We start from the raw sequence: 18,845 nt of genomic DNA, 5'->3' as shown, positions 1-18,845 counted from the left end.
AAAGCAAAGGATGCGTTAAATGAAAATATTTAGTCATTAACCAAACACTAATGGTTAATTTCAAATGTTGCCTTGGATTTTGAATATAAGTACAAGGCAGGAAAAAACATTGAAGCTATTTTCCCTCTTTAAACATCTGTAGCTTGTTTTGCCAAGTTCAGGTTGTTTAATTCATAAACAGACTTTAAAATTAAATGGGGTTAAAGCATGAATATCAGACCTACTGTACTCTGGTTATTGTTGTTTGTCAATTAAAATTTTTTACATTTGTTATACGGAGATATAAAATGTACACAAAACAGAACAGCATATATTTACATTATTAACGGGAAAATTTCAAATGAACTATTTATAACAATAGACAATGAGTGTTGTTTTTTTTTTTTTTTTTATAAACAAAGGGACAATTTATAGTGCTGCCTCTAGGTCAAACATGTGGCTGTCATGTTTCATCTTAAGCACACATCCTCCGAAAACATCTTTGAGCTATTAACCTTGAAAAACTGGCCACACAGTTGGACAGAATGCCGTTCAGGAAATGGGAAACATTGTGCGTGGCAAAAAAATCTGTCAGTCTTGCAGTCCTTCTCATGTGGATATTGAATGTCTCAGCGTTGCTTGTTTCATTAGAGCTGTTTGCATCTCTTTCAGGAATCTCGCACTCAAATTAAATCTAAATTTTAATTACATTCATTACATATTCACTAACCAAAATCTGTGTGTGTGTGTGTCTCCAGGAGGACATGACAACTTTCGCAAGATGATCGATGAAGCCGAGCCGCTGGGTTACCCCGTGGTGGTGAAGAATGCTCGTGGACACCGAGGTATATCACTGATTCTAATACAGCCGGTGTGCATAATGGGTCCTTTGGGGATTGAAAGAAACGGGCCACATTAGACTTCAGATCTGGGTGCTGACAAACCTTCAGGAGCTCTGAGAACACAAACGCCTCAAAGTTATAAAGCACACTGGATCTCTCCAAAAGAAGAAATCCGGAAGCTTAGAAACATCATCTCTTTTACCTTGGAAACAATGGTTGTCTGTCTTTTTCTCTCCCAGTGCACATAAGGCATCTTTGTCCCACACTGTTTTTTTTTTTTTCAAGAACATGTGAAGTGTGTGTGCTGAAAGCATAATTTTCTTTTCGACTGTTTTGTTTTAATGGTAGTTTCTGATCACCAATCTTACAGAATTACACACAACGCTCTGAATCGAGTCTCACGGTCAGACAAGAACTCTCTTTGATGACTAGCAGCCACACCTGAAGAAAATGATTAAACAATGTCATTATCTTATGATGATAAATACTGTATTAATATTTTCGGTGATGGAAAAATCGCACAGGGCGAGACTCGATGGGGAGATGCAGGGAGACACTTTGGACGTGGGAGAATAAAATGATTTGCAAGACTCCCTCAATATAGAAATATCTAAAAAACAAATATATTGTTATTCATCTATTGCACAAAAGCAACAATAACTAATACAAAATAAAAATGATTAACAGACGCAAACATAGGCAGAGTTTCTAATTATAACACGTTTGCAGCATTGAGCAATGTAGCCAATCAGACATATCTGTTGATTTCTGGGACTCCTAGACAATTAGAGGTGTTTAAGTTGGAATCCAACTTAAACATGACACAGCAACATGAGTTTTAGTAAACTGCTGAAATTTTGTTCAAATTTAATTTGAAAATTTGTGCTCACTATTCCTTTTATTGTAACTCACATAAAGCGTAGACATTATGAAAGATTCACTGTAGGGCTGAACGATTAATTGCATTTGCGTCAATATCATGATATGAAAAAAAATATTTTTTTTTTTCAACCACAGAGACTGCGACTACAGTCGGTCACGTGCTAATACATATTCTTATTTATTTATTCAAAATCTTTCTAAAGTTAACAGTGTTTAAAAATTGCAGTCCACATGTTTACATACGTTTATTACGGTGACTTTTAATTGCCTAAAATAGTGTGGTAAAGCAACAGATTTGATTTTAAATTTCATCGTAACATGTAAGCCTGGCCTACAGAAAAGAACATCTATGATTAATCTATCCAATATTGTGTTGGTCATGCTAAACAATGATGTTTAGTTTGTTGAATAATACAGAACATATAAAGCTTTAAATAAAAATTGCATTTAAAATTGCTATCGCTGTTAGATTTTCCAAAATTGTTCAGCCCTAATTCATTGTGCATGTATTGTGTTTTATAACAGAGCTTTGTGAGATCGCGATTGAACTCAGATGTCAGCATTTTAGTGAATATGAAGGAGTGCTCTTTGCTCGCATTCTGCAATTCCAAACCATGCATTTCAGTCTGTGTTTGCTTTTATGTAAAAAAAAAAAAAAAAAAAAAAACAGTGGTTTGTGAATGTTGATACTTTAATTACAAATATTTTATGGGGAGCGTTTATGCTGGGATTTTGTGGCTAGGCAAGATGGAACTTAATGTTTCATGTGAATTTTATGGATGTACTAAAAAAAAATCTATAGGCTACATTTATGCACGTGGGAGCTGGACAAAACATGAATGTTGCAGGCAAGACAACATTTCTGTGGGAGCGGGACCGAATCCTGCGGGAGCGGGTCTGTGTTGGCTCTATTCTACCGTTTGGTACGGATTGGCTTGGTTTGTGTTTACACTGCAGTGTAGTAGTTTAGCGCTTTAGAGCGGGCAGGATTATTCACATGGTGTTCTAGTTGTGCCGCCTCTACTGTTTCGACTCATTTTCGTTCCGCGTCGCACCATCAAGCTCTCGCTGTTTCTGCTCCTCTGCTATCAACGAGAGGAATGTATGTACTTCCTCAACAGATAGCGGAACGGCCATTTTTTGGTTGTAAAAGTTTTTTTTTCAACTTGTTCAAAACAGTTGCGTTTCAATCCTCCGTTGACTGTGCTGATTTATCATATCATGCCGTATCATGCCATATCATGCCGTATCATGCAGTGAAAAAGTGTCATATGATGCACTTCATGTCTACACGTTCATCGTTTTGTGAAGTCATTGTGAAATGGAGTATTGCATCATGATACAGGTTTCTTCAGAAATGTGAGAACTTGTGAACTTAAAAAAATGGAAGTTAAAAACAATTTAATTAGTATGTATTGTACTGTTAATTTGCAATAGAATATTAATTTACCATTTTATTAATTCAAATCTATTAATAGAAAATTCTAATGGCATTTATCGTTCTGTTTAACAACCGAATATTAATTCAATGTTTTGATACAAATCTATTAATAGAAAAGTAATAAAGAATAAGTTCTTCTTGTGAATTGCTTTTATTTCTTTTCTAAAAACATTGGCTAGACTCTCTCTCTCTTTTTAAAGGTGTAGAAACTCTGGTCATGTAAAGCAAGTCTTGTGCGCACACATTTCAGTCAAACCTTTGCTAAAAAGGGTATTGGGTCGATGAGCTACAGATGAAAATAAAACCTGTTGACTGGCACAATGTTGACTGTTGTCAGGCAGTGACATGTTTTAAAAGGCCCATTGGGTAATTGGGTGGAATGGTGACAGCCTGATAGTTGAACATCTGGAGAGTTCACAGCCCTGCTGTATCACCTTTGTGCCCTTGAGCGACTCGAGTCACTTAACCCCTAGTTGCTCTTGGGAGCCTCTCCCTGCAATTAGTGTCTTGCACATCTCCTTGTTGACAGTTATGCAATTCTCTTCCCTACCTTCGCTTACTACTTTTGTTACCTTAATTGAAAACAAGTAGGGCATTCTGCATGTGTACAAATACATCCTACGACCTGGCTGTGTATCAAGAGTGTAAAATGTCTCATGAAACTTCATGCATTTAACCCTGGACTGTTACAGGTTGCTCCTGTTCTGTTTGGTCATTATGCAGAGAAATCAATCATTAGTTGAGCTTTTGGCAATGACACTTAAATGTTGCATAACTTCCTGAAGTAGCAGAAGACACATTTTGCTTTAGGTAGTTCCTAAAATGAATTCTGTGAATAGTAGAGTAAGTTGGTGCACGTTTTTTTTTTTTTTTTTTTCTGGTAAAACCTTACTTTTGATAAATTTGTACTTGATCATAGTTGGGCTTTAACAGTGTGCCACATTTGGATCTACAGGTAAAGCTGTGTTCCTGGCCCGGGATAAGCCCCACCTCTCAGACCTGTGTCATCTGATTCGCCATGACGCACCGTACCTGTTTCAGGAGTATGTCAAGGAGAGCCATGGGCGGGATGTGCGAGTGGTTCTGGTCGGGGGGAGAGTGATCGGATCCATGCTGCGCTGCTCTACCGACGGACGCATGCAGAGCAACTGCTCACTGGGTATGCAATCGTACACTCACCTCATCTAAAATATATTTTAAAAAAATCTATTGCATTTTTAGTAATTAAAGTTTTTCATCAGATTTCGCATTCATTTCAGTTACCATTTTTTATTGTTTTAGTTTTAACTCACAAAAACACTGCCCATTATTTCCCATTAGCCTACCTGCTCATGATTTTGCTCTTTTTATTTTTTGATAGGTGGGGTGGGAATGATGTGCCCCCTCAGTGAGCAGGGGAAGCAGCTGGCTGTGCAGGTGTGCAATATTTTGGGGATGGACGTCTGCGGAGTCGACCTGCTGCAGCTGAACGACGGTTCCTTTGTGGTGTGCGAGGTCAACGCCAACGTGGGCTTCATCGCGTTCGACCAGGCTTGTGGGATGGACGTGGCAGGCACCGTGGCTGACTACATCCTCTCCCTTCTGCCAAGCCGCCTCAGCAGGAAGATGTCATTGCTCTCTGTGGTCTCCAGCACCAGCGAAACCAGCAGCGAGCCCGAGGTGTGTATCCCAACCGAGGTGATAATCCCCACGGAGGTGTGTATTCCCAATGAGATCTGCCCACCCGGCGCTACCTGTGCCATCACTGACGCCGTCTCCACCATGAGCACAAGCTCCACCTCTAGCGAGAGCGAGGTGGATCTAACAGAAACAGGCCCCGCTCCCGTCACTGCAGATCCTGCCTACAATATCAACTCCCTTCTCGCGAGTGAGATAAAACTGTTGACTGAGTGAGTTGGAATTACAGCCACAAACGCACACTTACATATACACACACATACACAAACATCAAAGAGCGAAAACATACTGAAGTGGACATTTTACACACAGAGATGCACACATGTAATCATACTAACCCTCCCTGTAAACCCCCGTCTGAGGCTGCTCCCCTGATGTTTCTTCTCCATTGACAGACTATAGAATTATACAAGTGTACAGTGCAGCTGGAAGTGCACTAGCTAGTGTACACTCCAGCCTGGCTGTAGTGCACCAGCTGGATATGTGTTTGTCACTGTAATTTGAGGGTGCATGCACTGTAGAGTGGTTTTACCAGGACGCGATTCCCAAATGTAACCTTTCAGCTACCAACTGGATTCTGATGTACATACTCTGGGTTAGGGTACACACATACTGACACACACTTAAGGACATATTAAAGTCTGTATTATAGAGAGAGAATGAATAAATTTTGTCTGTTACAAACCTTGTGGTAAAGCCTGGCTGAAGGTATAATGCATCGCATGCATGGGGCGAGAAAGAGGAAACTGAATGGACAGGACCAGGATACTAAGGCACATACCTCTCTGCCCTCGAAAAGCCCACACAGACACATAGAGGGAAAGCAAGAACAAAAACTGGAAAGCTGTGAAAATTCTTATCCATCCTAACTCTTTTAAAAGCATGAATGAGTATGAGTTATTTTAGTCTGTTGCAGTTGCTGCCTGTAGTAAATGAATTACTAACGATCAGACAAGCGTAAAGGTTTCACTTGCTTTGCCGGTGTCAGTAAAATTGAATGACTGATGTGGGACCCGTTTTGAATTACCTTTCTTAATGTGAAAGCGAGGATTTGGCCCATAGGAACAACTTCTTTCTCTCAGGCATCTTCTGTCTGTTAATTCTGCGATGAGGCAGCCATTTTAGAAATCCTCCATTTTGGACTGGTTAAAGCAATCTGTTTGCGGATCAATTGTATGGAAGATATTGTGAGCGGGAAAAAGATACCAACGTCTACTACTCAAATTGGCTAATGACCATACGCCAATCTGCATGTGTGCCACCCCAAAAGCAATTTCCCACATAGAGTCTGAACAGTGATTTGCAGAGAATCCGAGCGAGTAGACTTTTAACTACTAATGTTTTTACCACAAGGGCTGAACGTTTTGCCAACACTAAGCGCTGATGATGAATAAGCTATTTGTCTTCAACGACTTGTTTGTACAAAAATACTGCAACAATAAAACTGAAGTGTCAACTCAAACGGGTGCTACAACTGTTCTTAATTCAGCCCAGTGGTCTAAAAGCCAATGAGAACCTGAAGGAAAAGTGTATTGATTTGAGCTAAATTGACATGTATTTGTTGTACTCCGTTATATCTGTACACAACACATTTCTCACAAGTCTAATTCTTCTATTTAAAGTTAAGCATCTCTAATGTCTCTTTCTGGGAGTCTCTCAAAATCCAAAAATTCTTAATTTCAGCATATTGTCATCGAAGGCAAGCCACATCTAGTCTTCAGGATTCCATACAGCAAACCTAAAGTGGACCAAGCTCACAATCCAAACCAGCTCGGAATGGTTTACAGTGTTAGACGTCATAGTTTTTAGATCTATTAAATGTGAGTTCGGACTTTCAGATAAATAGTTTACATTAAGATGCAATATAGATTTGAAATTTAGTCAACTCAGGGAAGCAGCCTTGATCAAATTCCTCTCCGTGGTAACGTGACACATTCATGCTAGACAGTTCTGCCTATGTGTATCAATAAACAAAAGAACAAAGCGTTATAAAATATTAAGAAATGGATGCTGTGAGACCTGATGCTTACTACACTCTTTTCTTGTGCGTTTTATAATATTTGGTGTTCTGTTGTCTTATTGTTTTCCTAATTTATCTTTTTTTTTTTTTTTTTTTTTTTTTTGAGAAAAAGGTCAAACTGGTTTATATGCGATAATCTTGCTTGAGAAAGACTGAAGAGTGACGAAGGGTTTTAGTGCAAGTTTGACTGACCAGCTGTTGACCACCTGATACACACTCGCACACACTCTTCTCAAGCGTTGTGATTTGCCATCTTGTGTGTGTGATGTGTTCCATCATTCCATGCAACCAGAGACTTGCACCTTCCACCTCTTCCCACGCAAGAACGAGTGTCCCTGTAAACTCCTGACACTTTTCGGCGTTTTTGCGATAACACACCATATGGTTGTCGGACTTACAAGCTTTGCCTCCACTTCAAGGATACAACAGGAAGTTTCTTCTCCACTTATCGAACCTGTGTGACTTCAAAACGTAATAAAATGCTAATTCAGAATGGAGAGATCAAACCTCCATGACAGCAGTTCAAAAACACACCTCTGAACTGAGAGCTAAAATTGCATCATCAGATCGGACACCGTGGAAAACACGGTCTATATGAAGTAGTACTCGATCTGATTTGATGAGCTCTACCACTGTACCCTTCTGACTTGAGCAAGTTGGCAATTAACGTAGCATTACATAACTAAAAATGAAAAGCAACAGTTGCTGCTAATGAACAACTATCTCTCTGGTATGGAAAAGGGAAATGTTTTGAGGTTCCATGTGGTCATTTCATTGCCTTTTTTTTTTTCTTTTTTTTTCGTGGGAACCTAAATGCCAAAAACCAAGCAATGTTGTATAATTTAAAACAAGAAATTACTAGTGATAGAACGCTAACATTGATGTTATGTGTCATTACGTAATAATACCAATAAAGACATTTTAAAAATGTCCAGAACATGAAACTGTGTCGGCTTGTCTGTTTATCTCACATCACAGTTGATAGGCCTTCTCCACTGGTCTTTTATTAGATTTTTGCTGTGGTCTGCCTCATTAAAGGTGTTGTCACATATACTGTTGTTCAGCGAATTTTCATGGGCAAAATCCAGTTATTTCAGGAGGAATCGCTCAGGAATTTTACATGAGGGTAAAATAATTCCTCACACACAGATTTCACGACAGGTTGGAGTTCACAAACTGACTGTTGACCAAGAGACAGCTGCTTGGTTCAAAAGTAACTTAAATGTGAGCTGTGCTTCATACATCACTGTTGAACAAGACAATGGACCTTTTTTGCCCATGAAATTTGGCCCTGACTGCACCTTAATTATACATCAATATCTCCCAATATCCATGGTTTTAATGAATGAATATGAACACTGTACAGTGTAAATACAAAGTTTCACTGTTGTGCTGTATATTGTGGTCTTTTTGTTTTGTTTTGTGGAGGTTTGTGTTATGTAGTTTAGAGGCCAGTCTCATTCCAACTGTTTTCCAGCATATTGTAGTAGGTTATGGATCGACTCTCTCAGTCTGTTTTGCTCACTTAACCCCTGGATCAACACCTCAGCCTTCTTCCCATACTCCAATGCCTATATACACAAACACAAAAACAAAAGGAATATATACCAAAAACAAAAAAAGGAAACTTAATTTTCACATTACACATGAACAGCTGAACAATAACACCCGTTTAATATGATAGTGTGGTAAGTTTAGGGGTTTAATTCGGGGATCGTAGTGTAGTTATACACTACAAATAATGGGATGTTACCGGTTTGATCTAAAAGCTGAGGAGCTGTGAAGTGATACAGTAGAGGGTTTTGTTGTAGTTTGATATGAGAGCTGGAAGGTTGAACAAGTTTGCGATAAGAACTGCGGATTTAAACCGAAGTCGGAGGAATGCTAAAGGAGAATCCCATTACAACGAGAATAGCAGTGCAACAGTCTGTCATTTTCCATCATGGCTTTAGTCTTTAGTGTTAAGCTGCACTGAAGTCAAAAGAACTTAATGTTCATAGCAAGAATTTAATTTGACTTTTGGTTAAGGTTTAGTTACTCGCTATGATTTGATTTTGCAGATCACTGGTGAGGTGAGTGTTGAATTCAGGAGAACAATGTAAATGCATCTCATGAAGCATCTGAGTGGAATATTTTAATGAGTCAATCTTTATTGTTTACCTTGGTGTAGTTGTTGCATAGTAACCACAGCATAGCCAGAGAATGTGCCAACATGGCTGACTGCTCAGGGCGAGGCTTCACACAATGTTCCTCAAACTCTAAGATACATCCCAACATCTGATCAGCCTCCACACACTGGGCCTCATCTACACACAAAAGAGGAAGATCAATGTCAGCTATAATAGCTACTCACAGGTGAGTGCAGTAGTTTGGTTCTGAGAAACCAGATCTATCTGTGAAAGAGGCTGAATTATGAATTCTGTTGAATGATCTCTAGAAGATATTGAGAAGCATGATCTAGCATCTAGTGCTTTGAAACCTATCCCCTTGTAGGGAGTTGCTCCTATCTGACATTGTTGGCCAGACAGATAACTCAACCAATATTTGACCACTCTTTGAGATGAATCGGCTTATAAGCATGCTAGCTTGGTCCATTAGGAGAAGCATTTACACTCCCTAGTGCCAGTTCAGAATTCCACCAACAAGCTAGTCAATGAATAGTTTGTTTCCAAATCATTTTATTGCATAACATTTTATTTTATTGTATTTACACTACTGTTCAGAAGTCTGGTTAGTGAGATTTAAAAAAAAGAAATCAATATTACTTTTCAGCAAAGTCACATTTAACCGATCAAAAGTGACAAATGTATATATATATATATATATATATATATATATATATATATATATATAAAAAGTTCTATACATTTTTAAATAAAAAATTAAAATCATCAAAAATTAAAAAAAAAAAAAAAATGTATTAGGTTTTTGAACATTAATAAGTTTCTTGAGCTGCAAATCAGCATATTAGGATGATTTCTGATCATGTGACACTGAAGACCGGAGTAACAGTTGCTGAAAATTCAGCTTTGCCAGCACAGGAACAAATCATTTTTAGGATATAATAAAAAAGAAAATTAATATACTTTATAAATTTAAAAGGTAATAATATTATTAAAATACGAATATTAAAATATTAAAAGTATTAGCTCATATCATTCATTTTTGTTATTGTATGAGTTACGAAAAAACAAATGCACAATAAACAGTAGAATTTTTATCAATTAGCATTGCACTTATTAAACGTTTAATGTATTCATTTATACATTTTTTTTTTTTTTTTTTTTGCTTATACCTACTGCATTACCGACCATTCAAATTCCAACTGTATATGTCACTGAGTTGCTTGACTGAACAGTGAGCACAGTTGGATGATTGACTTCACTGATCAGTGACACGATATGACTGTCTGCTCTCCAGAGACAGAAAGAATAAAAGTCTGGCTAGTCATGTGTCCTTGATTGATATCAGGTCATGCTTGTTGTTGTATCTCTGTGCAGTCGCATCCACCGGGACATGCAGAGCAGGGCTGGCTGAGCTGTTTCCTGCTATAGCGTCATCTGCTCAGAAGTTATAATATGATGTGGCTAGCCAGAGGGCAGTACTGGCGCCAGTCTACTGACCTCGGGTCAGTCAGTATGAGGCCAGACAACAGAAAGGATCAAGCGTACTGACCACTGACCAGCCAGCCACACTGAGCAAAGCCATCCACGTCACTGGAAGACTCTGCCAAAACACAGCTGAGGTTAATTGGCTTAGAGAGAGAACTAGGACAGGAGTGCTCCATGTCCTCACGGCTGTGTCATTGTTTGATCTTAGTTATCAGTGGAATCAACTAGGTTTTGCTCTAGGACACAACCTTATGACTCTAAATATAATGCTTACTTCATACAAACTAATACATAAACATCCAATCATGTCATAACCGGAACAGGCTGATTTAAAAGCTTATGGTAAATTAAATCCATAGGAGCATAATGACCTAATAACAGTCTTATGATTATGACTACATACAGAAAGCATGACAAGCCTTCATTAGAGAAGAAGAACAGTGAAAGTGAAAGATAGAGAAACACTAAGAAGGACTGTGTTCAAACAACAGAGAACTACTTCTGCAAAGTGACAGCAAATGTCAATATTCCTTTAAGACCTTGAACCTTGTTTCCGCAAAAAAACGACCACAGACAACTTCACAAAGCCAGCATTCATGAAAAAGCTGCAATTTGTTACTCGTTACTCACAGACATCTATGTGGAAATGTATGTATATATATTATATATGTGTATATATACACACACACACACACACATACATGCTGTCTTGATCATAAAACCTGGAAGCATTTTCAACATCTGCCCTGGTCAGCTCAATCACATGACTTGAATATTATCAAAACACTTTGGACAGATTTTGTGTGAAGACTGAGAAGCTGATTCTATTTATTAAACATTAATGGGCATTAATGCAATTCAATTAAAATAATTATTTTCTATTTGAATATATTAAATTCTAAATCTAATTTATTAATGTGACATCACACCTGTTTTCCAGCATGTTGTAGCAGATTATGGATTGACTCTCAGGTTTAAACAGACAGACTATGGATGAAACCTGCTATGATTGCCCTACTTTTAGAGCATAAATAAATAATATTCTCATTTGCAGTTCATAGGGGACATATTGTATTATACAGTTACAGCATGAAATACTATTTAAACCTGTATCATTTTACATAACATTGACCCATTTTATCTCACAATTCTTTTTAAATGCAAGTTTATATCTCCTAGTTCCCACTTTTAACTCGATTTGACTCAATGGTTGCAAGTTTGTCAATTCGGAGGAAAAAAGCCAGGGATAAAACTCATGATTCTGAGCCGAGCCATATTTTCAACATAATAATAATAATAATAATAATAATAATAAATGTTTTTTGAGCAGCAAATCAGAATATTAGAATGATTTCTGAAGGACCATGTGACACTGAAGGCTGGAGTAATGCCGCTAAAAATCAGCTTTGAAATAACAGGAATAAATTACATTTGATAATATATTCAAATAATTAAATAGTAAATAATTAAATAGTAAATATATTTCACTATATTACTGCTACTGCTTGATCAAACAAATGCAGGCTTGGTGAGCCGAAGAGAATTCTAAAAAAAAAAAAAAAGAAAAGTTATTATTAATGTATTATTATTCCAAATTGGTCAATTAAATGTGTCTTTGCACATTTAAAATACTCATAAAAAAAAACTGACCTGACTTTAATAGTACACACACATTTCACTGATTGGTGATTGAATGAATAATGGATTGGATGAATAATGTTTGCGGACGTGTCTTTGTATAGGTTTACTGTCTTACCAAAACACTTCTCTGGATGAGTGCTGCTCTGACTGATACCATCCATCAGCTTACACAGGTGAGTGTGCCATGAATTTGCCACCTGTACACATGCACGCAATGTGATGAGAGATATTTTACAGAGACAGATGTCTCACTGTGTGCTGAGGGTGGGTATGCCCACCTCTGTGTACAGCGACTGGGCAATGTCAGGCTTGTTTTGCTTCAGAAACACATCAGCCATAAGGAAATATCCTCCAGATGTCACAGTACTGCCCAAACCAAACATTTCACTTGCATAGTACACCTACAAATAGGAACAAATATATATGTACAGTCAGTTTTTTAATTAATACACACATAAACAAATGATATCAATAAATGAACATACAATTTAGATTTTTAGTTAAAATTATTCATGCCAGTACGCCACAATTGACCAATCATAATTAACTGTTTCAAAGGGCCTTGCAATATTTCTACAAAATCCTAATGTTTATTACCACACAAACACGCATCAGTAATAAGTCATAGCAGAAGATTATGTTCTTGTACAATTATGTCCAAATGCACACATTTTAGTACTTACATCATTAGCAAAGTGAGTGAGAGCAGATGTGTATTTTCCCATGGCAGCATGCAGGCGGCCCAGGGTCCTGTGTAGCTGATGAAGGACAGTGTGACTGCAGCCTGGTGTTTTCATTACTGTCCACTCGGCCTTTGACAGATACTCATGTGCTTGGGAGAGAGAACCTAAACCTTAACACACACACACACACACACAAACAACAATCGCTATGTATGAACAAAGGGTCCTTGATGCTTCTTGATTTCTAGTGAGCCTGCCTATTAGAAGGTCTCTCTACTCAATACAGCCATCTTTGATGTTTCTGTTGGAAGACACATCCAATGTTTTAAAGATTCATGCCTGTTTTGTTCATCTGTCCAACAAGTTGAAAGCAGCCACAGTGAATTCTCATTCTATCCATATTGTCACGATCACCAGCTGGAGTGCTCATGAGCTCCACTAGAGGGCAAGCCATCACTTAATTTTGCCACTCTGACCCAGATTACATTTCCCAAAACCCCTGCCTTGAAACTCATTATCACACCAAACCTGTTTCCTATCAGTGACACTATATGTGTTGCACTCATCCACACTCACATTGCTGATTATTGTTTAGCTTGTTTCATTTCCGTGTCTTCATGTTTTTGTCCTTGCCTATTGTTTTTGACCTTGGACTGTTTATTTGTTTTTGATTGTTTGCTGCCTGCCCTGACTATTGCCTGTTATCTGGATTACCCTTTTGCATCTGCCTTGGATGTTACTGTTTGCTGGTATTTTGAGCCTGTCTGTTCTGACCAGTCTTTAGAATAAAGCTTGCATTTGGATCCTCATCTCTGCTGTCATACTCCCCATGTTACACATATAGACAGAAGCTTAATTATAAGAGGTGTGTCTCGATCCGCTCCCTAATTCAATAGTGCTCTTCCCAGGGAGTTGGCCATTCTAAGGGGTGTCTCATCATCAAAGTCAAAAAAATCCAGAGAGAATCAGTTGCTCACTATATTTACTTACTGAAAATGCCGTCATGTTTGCAGTCTCCCCTAGTTCTGAGAAGATGAGTGCAAGTGTATTCCTAAAATGCATGGAAAGGAACAGTCCTGCAAACTTTTAATAACTATAAATCAATTAAGGGTTTTTATATGATTAATTGAACAAAATGTTTTAATTTATTTTAATAGATCTTTTTTATTTATTTGTTAATTTATGCATGTTCTGCAATTTTGTGTGGTCTGTGGTTTTCCTGTGGTCTGTAAATTCACAGCCATTTCTCCAGTCTTCAGCATCACACGATCCTTTAGAAATCATTCTAATATTCTGATTTGATACTCAAGAAACATTTATTATTATGATTATTGTTCTGCTTAATATTTTAGTGAAAACCATGGTTTTTGGTCAGGATTCTTTGATGAAAAGAAAATTCAGAGAACAGCCTTTGTTTGAAAATGGACATCTTTATAAGGAAATGTTATAATGTCATAAATGTCTTTACTCTCATTTTTGATCAATTTAGTGCATCCTTGCTGAATAAAAGTATTCATTTTTATTTTAAAAAACTAACTTTTGGATTTTCTTGTCACAGAAATGGAGATGGAGCTCACGACGAAGAGCTTTCAATGCAAGAGTTTCTCATTGAGACAGAACACATCTGCATGACTAGTCTGCCACATGCTGAATTACATAACAATTGCCTTTCCACTCAGTTCATGTCCAAGCACCGCCCTAGAGCCTATCCATAGACCATCCCACAGGAAGTAAACCGGGCTCTGCCAGCTTCAGATTTTAGCAAAAGTTTGTTTCCATTCTCTTCTAAAGTGGAAGTTATTGCTGGTCAGCCTCTAGAGAGGTTCTAGAACTATCAGTGGCTCTCAATCTAATGGAACCTGGAACAATCTAATACCTTGGAGAGATTTGATATTATAGCACAGCACTGTGTTGATTTTTGCATCTGTGTTTCAATGCATGCCTCACCTATATTAGCCTGTGCGAGCAGTAGATAAGCTGGCACCAGTTCAACAGCAGAGGATCCGTGCACTCGCGTGGCCCAGCGCAGGAATAGGAGAGCGGCTGGTAACACATCTTGAAACCTCTTCTTGGACACCCACCTCTGCGACTCTAAATGAGCAATCTCTACTAGATGTTTCTAGTGTCAAAAACATGCAAAACACAGACTAATTACACATCTGCCCTATTGGCATAACATATGACCAAGTTTACTTGATGGAGTACATACAAACCTGTTTCTTCAGTGTTTCTTTGTGGTGATGCTCTCTGTCGGACTGCAGTGTGCCGAATGGTGCAGGTGTGTGGATAGATACCAGCAACGAACAGACTTTTCCATGAATACTGGTCCAATCAGTTTGCTGGTGGTCAGAGTTACTACACACACACACACACACACACACACACACAAACACATACATTCCAGAGATTTTTATTGTTTTTATACAGCTAGTTATAACCAAACTCAAATAGAAAACTTAAAGGGTTAGTTCGCCCAAAAATGAAAATGATGTCATTAATAACTCACCCTTATGCTGTTCCAAACATGTAAGACCTCCTTTTATCTTCGGAACACAGTTTAAGATATTTTAGATTTAGTCTGAGAGCTCTCAGTCCCTCCATTGAAGCTGTGTGTACGGTATACTGTCCATGTCCAGAAAGGTAAGAGAAACATCATCAAAGTAGTCCATGTGACATCAGAGGGTCCGTTGGAATTTTTTGAAGCATCAAAAATACATTTTGGTCCAAAAATAGCAAAAACGACGACTTTATTCAGCATTGTCTTCTCTTCCGTGTCTGTTGTGAGAGAGAGTTCAAATCAAAGCAGGATATCCGGTTCGCGAACGAATCATTCAGTTCACCAAATCGAACTGAATCGTTTTAAACGATTCGCGTCTCTAATACTTTATATTAATCCACAAATGACTTAAGCTGTTAACTTTTTTTAATGTGGCTGACACTCCCTCTGAGTTCAAACAAACCAAAATCCCGGAGTAATGCATGCACTCAAACAGTACACTGACTGAACTGCTGTGAGAGAACTGAAGATGAACACCGAGCCGAGCCAGATAGCGAACAATAGACTGACTCGTTCACGAGTGAAGAAGCGGTTGCATCGGTGTTCGGATCACCAGTAGTTCTTTCGGACAGTTCGATTCAATAAACCGGTTGAAGAAAACGGTTCACCGGATCTTTTGCGCTCGACGTAATGGCGTCATTTGCGATGATTGCCCTTGATTCAAGCCTTCGGTTTACCCGCACCCATAACACTAGCACAGAATCAGTTCAGAATCAATCACCAAAAGAATCAGTTCAGTTCAGACGCTCTGTGTGTCGGTCTGCTTCACGCTGAAGCACACATGCGCAGTATCATCAGCTCCTCGGTTCAAGAATCGGACGCGTCTGACAGAAACGGTTCTTGACTCGTGAACGAGTCAATGTTTTGTTCGTTATCTGGCTCGGCTCGGTGTTCATCTTCATTTCTTTCTTCACAGCAGTTCAGTCAATGTACCGTTTGAGTACATGAATTACTCCGAGATATTGGTTTGTTTGAACTCAGAGGGAGTGTCAGCCACATTAAAAAAGTTAACAGCTTAATTAATTTGTGGATTAATGCGCATTAGAGACGCGATCCGTTTAAAACGATTCAACTCGTTTTGGTGAACTGAATGAATCGTTCGCGAACCGGATATCCAGACTGCTTTGATTTGAACTATCTCTCACACAGACACAGAAGAGAAGACAATGCTGAATAAATTTGTCGTTTTTGCTGTTTTTGGACCAAAATGTATTTTCGATGCTTCAAAAAATTCTAACTGACCCTCTGATGTCACATGGACTACTTTGATGATGTTTTTCTTACCTTTCTGGACATGGACAGTATACCGTACACACAGCTTCAATGGAGGGACTGAGAGCTCTCAGACTAAATCTAGAATATCTTAAACTGTGTTCCGAAGATAAATGGAGGTCTTACATGTTTGGAACAGCATAAGGGTGATCGGTGAACTCTTTTGGGTGAACTAACCCTTTAATGCAATTTTACAATTAAAATAGTTTTGGTTTTTGGGAGCTCTTGTCAGATTTAGCTAATTTCTAGGTACAAATTTGTCCTTAAGATATAAATAGGTACACGTGTCCATGCAGATTTTGTTATATGTGGTTTACCGAGACTCTCCGGCATAATTGTTTTTATACTGAACAAACTGTATTTTCTGTCCCCTTACCCTAAACCCACCCCCCACACAAAACCTCCTGCATTTTTTGATTTTCAAAACAATGTTTAGTATGACATTTGGTTTAGGAGCTCACATGAATAGAGCACCAACCCTGCAAGAATTAAAAATAAATAAATAAATGTAATAACAGGAAAATAAAGAAATAAATGACATAATAAACAAATTTAGTACATCTATAATAAAATTTAATTCTAATTTTTTATTACATTTTTCCTATATGTATTTATTTCTATTTATTTTAACTTTTTTTTTACTTAAACTGAAATAAATAAATGTATTTTAAAATAAATACATACAAACATTAATAAATAAATTAAATATTGAAATAAATGAATAAGTAAATAAAATTTAAAAAATATAATACAAAGGAAAAATACATAAAGCATGTAAAAATTGTATTCCGGGAAGCTAAATAAATTCCAGGTTAAATCTGATTATAAATTAACTAAATATGTTTTCATTAAGTCATTTATTTATTTATTTATTATTTCGGCAGGTTTGGTCATTCACAGAAGAATACTTATAAAACCATATTCACACACATTTGTGTCCTCATAAAACAAACTTGATATTGGCAACAATCTACTTTTGTGAAAAAGACACCAAACAAAGCAAGCAAGCCATACAGGTTTGGAACATATTTCATATTTCATTTAACTATCGGATCAAGAGCTGCCCGTCAAAGAAAGAATTTAGATATTTGCATGTTGACACAGGACTGCTAGACATAATGGCAGCAGTTGCACCATTTTACCATTTCTAAATAAAGTGTAATGTATTATTGTAATGATCTGCCGGTGTTATCTTATAAAACATATATATATATATATAGAGAGAGAGAGAGAGAGAGAGGGTCAAACGTGCTTCATTCAAGCCCTTCACGTGACACGTGTGCGTTGCTTCTCTTCTATAGTCACTAAAAGCATTAATCACTGCGGAAGACGCGGTTATTTAAAAAAACAGAAGCAGAAACACTAGCAAAATAGATCGATACTTTTGATAAAACATTACCCGTAACAACTTTTTCTGCAAATTGCCACCTGTCTTACATATGTATAAAACAGATAAAGCATCTGATCTTATAATATTTATATCTAATTGGGATTAACTGAGGAATTAAAACATTCATTTCTTTTAAATAGAAAACTCTCAGAAGCCTTTGACTCTGAGGACCCAATGTCTTCATCTTTGATTACTATTTTTCTCCCTTTACGAAGGAAAAACAGAGACCGGACTTCTTGGAACTGAATAAACCTGCTGTAGATCGTTGTGAGGATTGTGGCTTCTTTAAAAACAGCAAGTGAAAACTCCAAGCATGCACAAAAAACACACATTTTCCCAGTCATATTTCTTTCCCTTTTTCCTGGTTGGTTTTAAGCACGCGTGGCTGGCTATTCTCTTCTCCCTGCATATAATTTTTCCTCCAGCTGTTTGAACTCGTTCAACCTTTCCATCTCTGCAGTAACACGGCCAAGAATGTGAGCGTGACGTGTGTGTGTTTGGCGCCACCTGCTGTCTGTCCGCGCAGTTACACAGTTAGCACTGCGGTCGGTTGGTTAATATTGTAAGACAAAAACACATAAATTAACTGAATAACTCGATGGCTTCAGACTCACCAGTAAAAGGTGACCAGGCATCTTGTGCACTGCAGTTTCGCAGGTTTCTGGCAAAGTTCGCACAGCTTCTTTACTCCTTTAGGATTTGCTAGCGGGGTAATATTTGCCGACATCCCATATAAATTTACTCGCAGCTGTTTCAGCCTTTAAAATGTGCTGATATTAATACTTTTATTAAGAACTTCAGTTTTTCTTTCAGACAAGATGTTTCAACAGTTTTCTCATTACAAGTCGGC

General features: G+C 37.8%; 2 protein-coding genes across 4 annotated transcripts in view; one reads left to right on the top strand and one right to left on the bottom strand.

Moving 5' to 3' along the window:
• Window positions 1–14,481, top strand: part of rimkla (ribosomal modification protein rimK-like family member A) — a 25,272-nt gene extending 10,791 nt beyond the window's left edge. The window contains exons 3-7 of one of the 3 annotated variants that reach the window (XM_052604198.1): window positions 738–824; window positions 4,100–4,303; window positions 4,505–5,033; window positions 12,195–12,266; window positions 14,335–14,481. In XM_052604198.1, the coding sequence (XP_052460158.1) occupies window positions 738–824; window positions 4,100–4,303; window positions 4,505–5,033; window positions 12,195–12,228 (854 nt within the window). In that variant the 3' untranslated portion in view covers window positions 12,229–12,266; window positions 14,335–14,481. Of the gene's footprint in view, window positions 1–737; window positions 825–4,099; window positions 4,304–4,504; window positions 5,034–6,947; window positions 7,786–12,194; window positions 12,267–14,334 lie in introns of those variants that run through there. The other 2 variants (XM_052604196.1, XM_052604197.1) reach the window with 2 other exon arrangements.
• zmynd12 (zinc finger, MYND-type containing 12) lies at window positions 7,826–18,845 on the bottom strand. Its single transcript, XM_052604203.1, has 8 exons — window positions 18,610–18,845; window positions 14,990–15,131; window positions 14,724–14,895; window positions 12,777–12,946; window positions 12,372–12,494; window positions 12,209–12,290; window positions 9,002–9,147; window positions 7,826–8,412 (listed from the first exon to the last, which is right to left on the bottom strand). Exons 1-8 carry the CDS (start codon window positions 18,720–18,722, stop codon window positions 8,299–8,301), a joined length of 1,062 nt encoding a protein of 353 aa, XP_052460163.1. The 5' UTR covers window positions 18,723–18,845; the 3' UTR covers window positions 7,826–8,298.

This window comes from Carassius gibelio, chromosome A8 (assembly GCF_023724105.1).
Source record: "Carassius gibelio isolate Cgi1373 ecotype wild population from Czech Republic chromosome A8, carGib1.2-hapl.c, whole genome shotgun sequence".
Taxonomy (NCBI): Eukaryota; Metazoa; Chordata; class Actinopteri; order Cypriniformes; family Cyprinidae; genus Carassius; species Carassius gibelio.
This window is presented reverse-complemented; position numbering and strand designations above follow the sequence as displayed.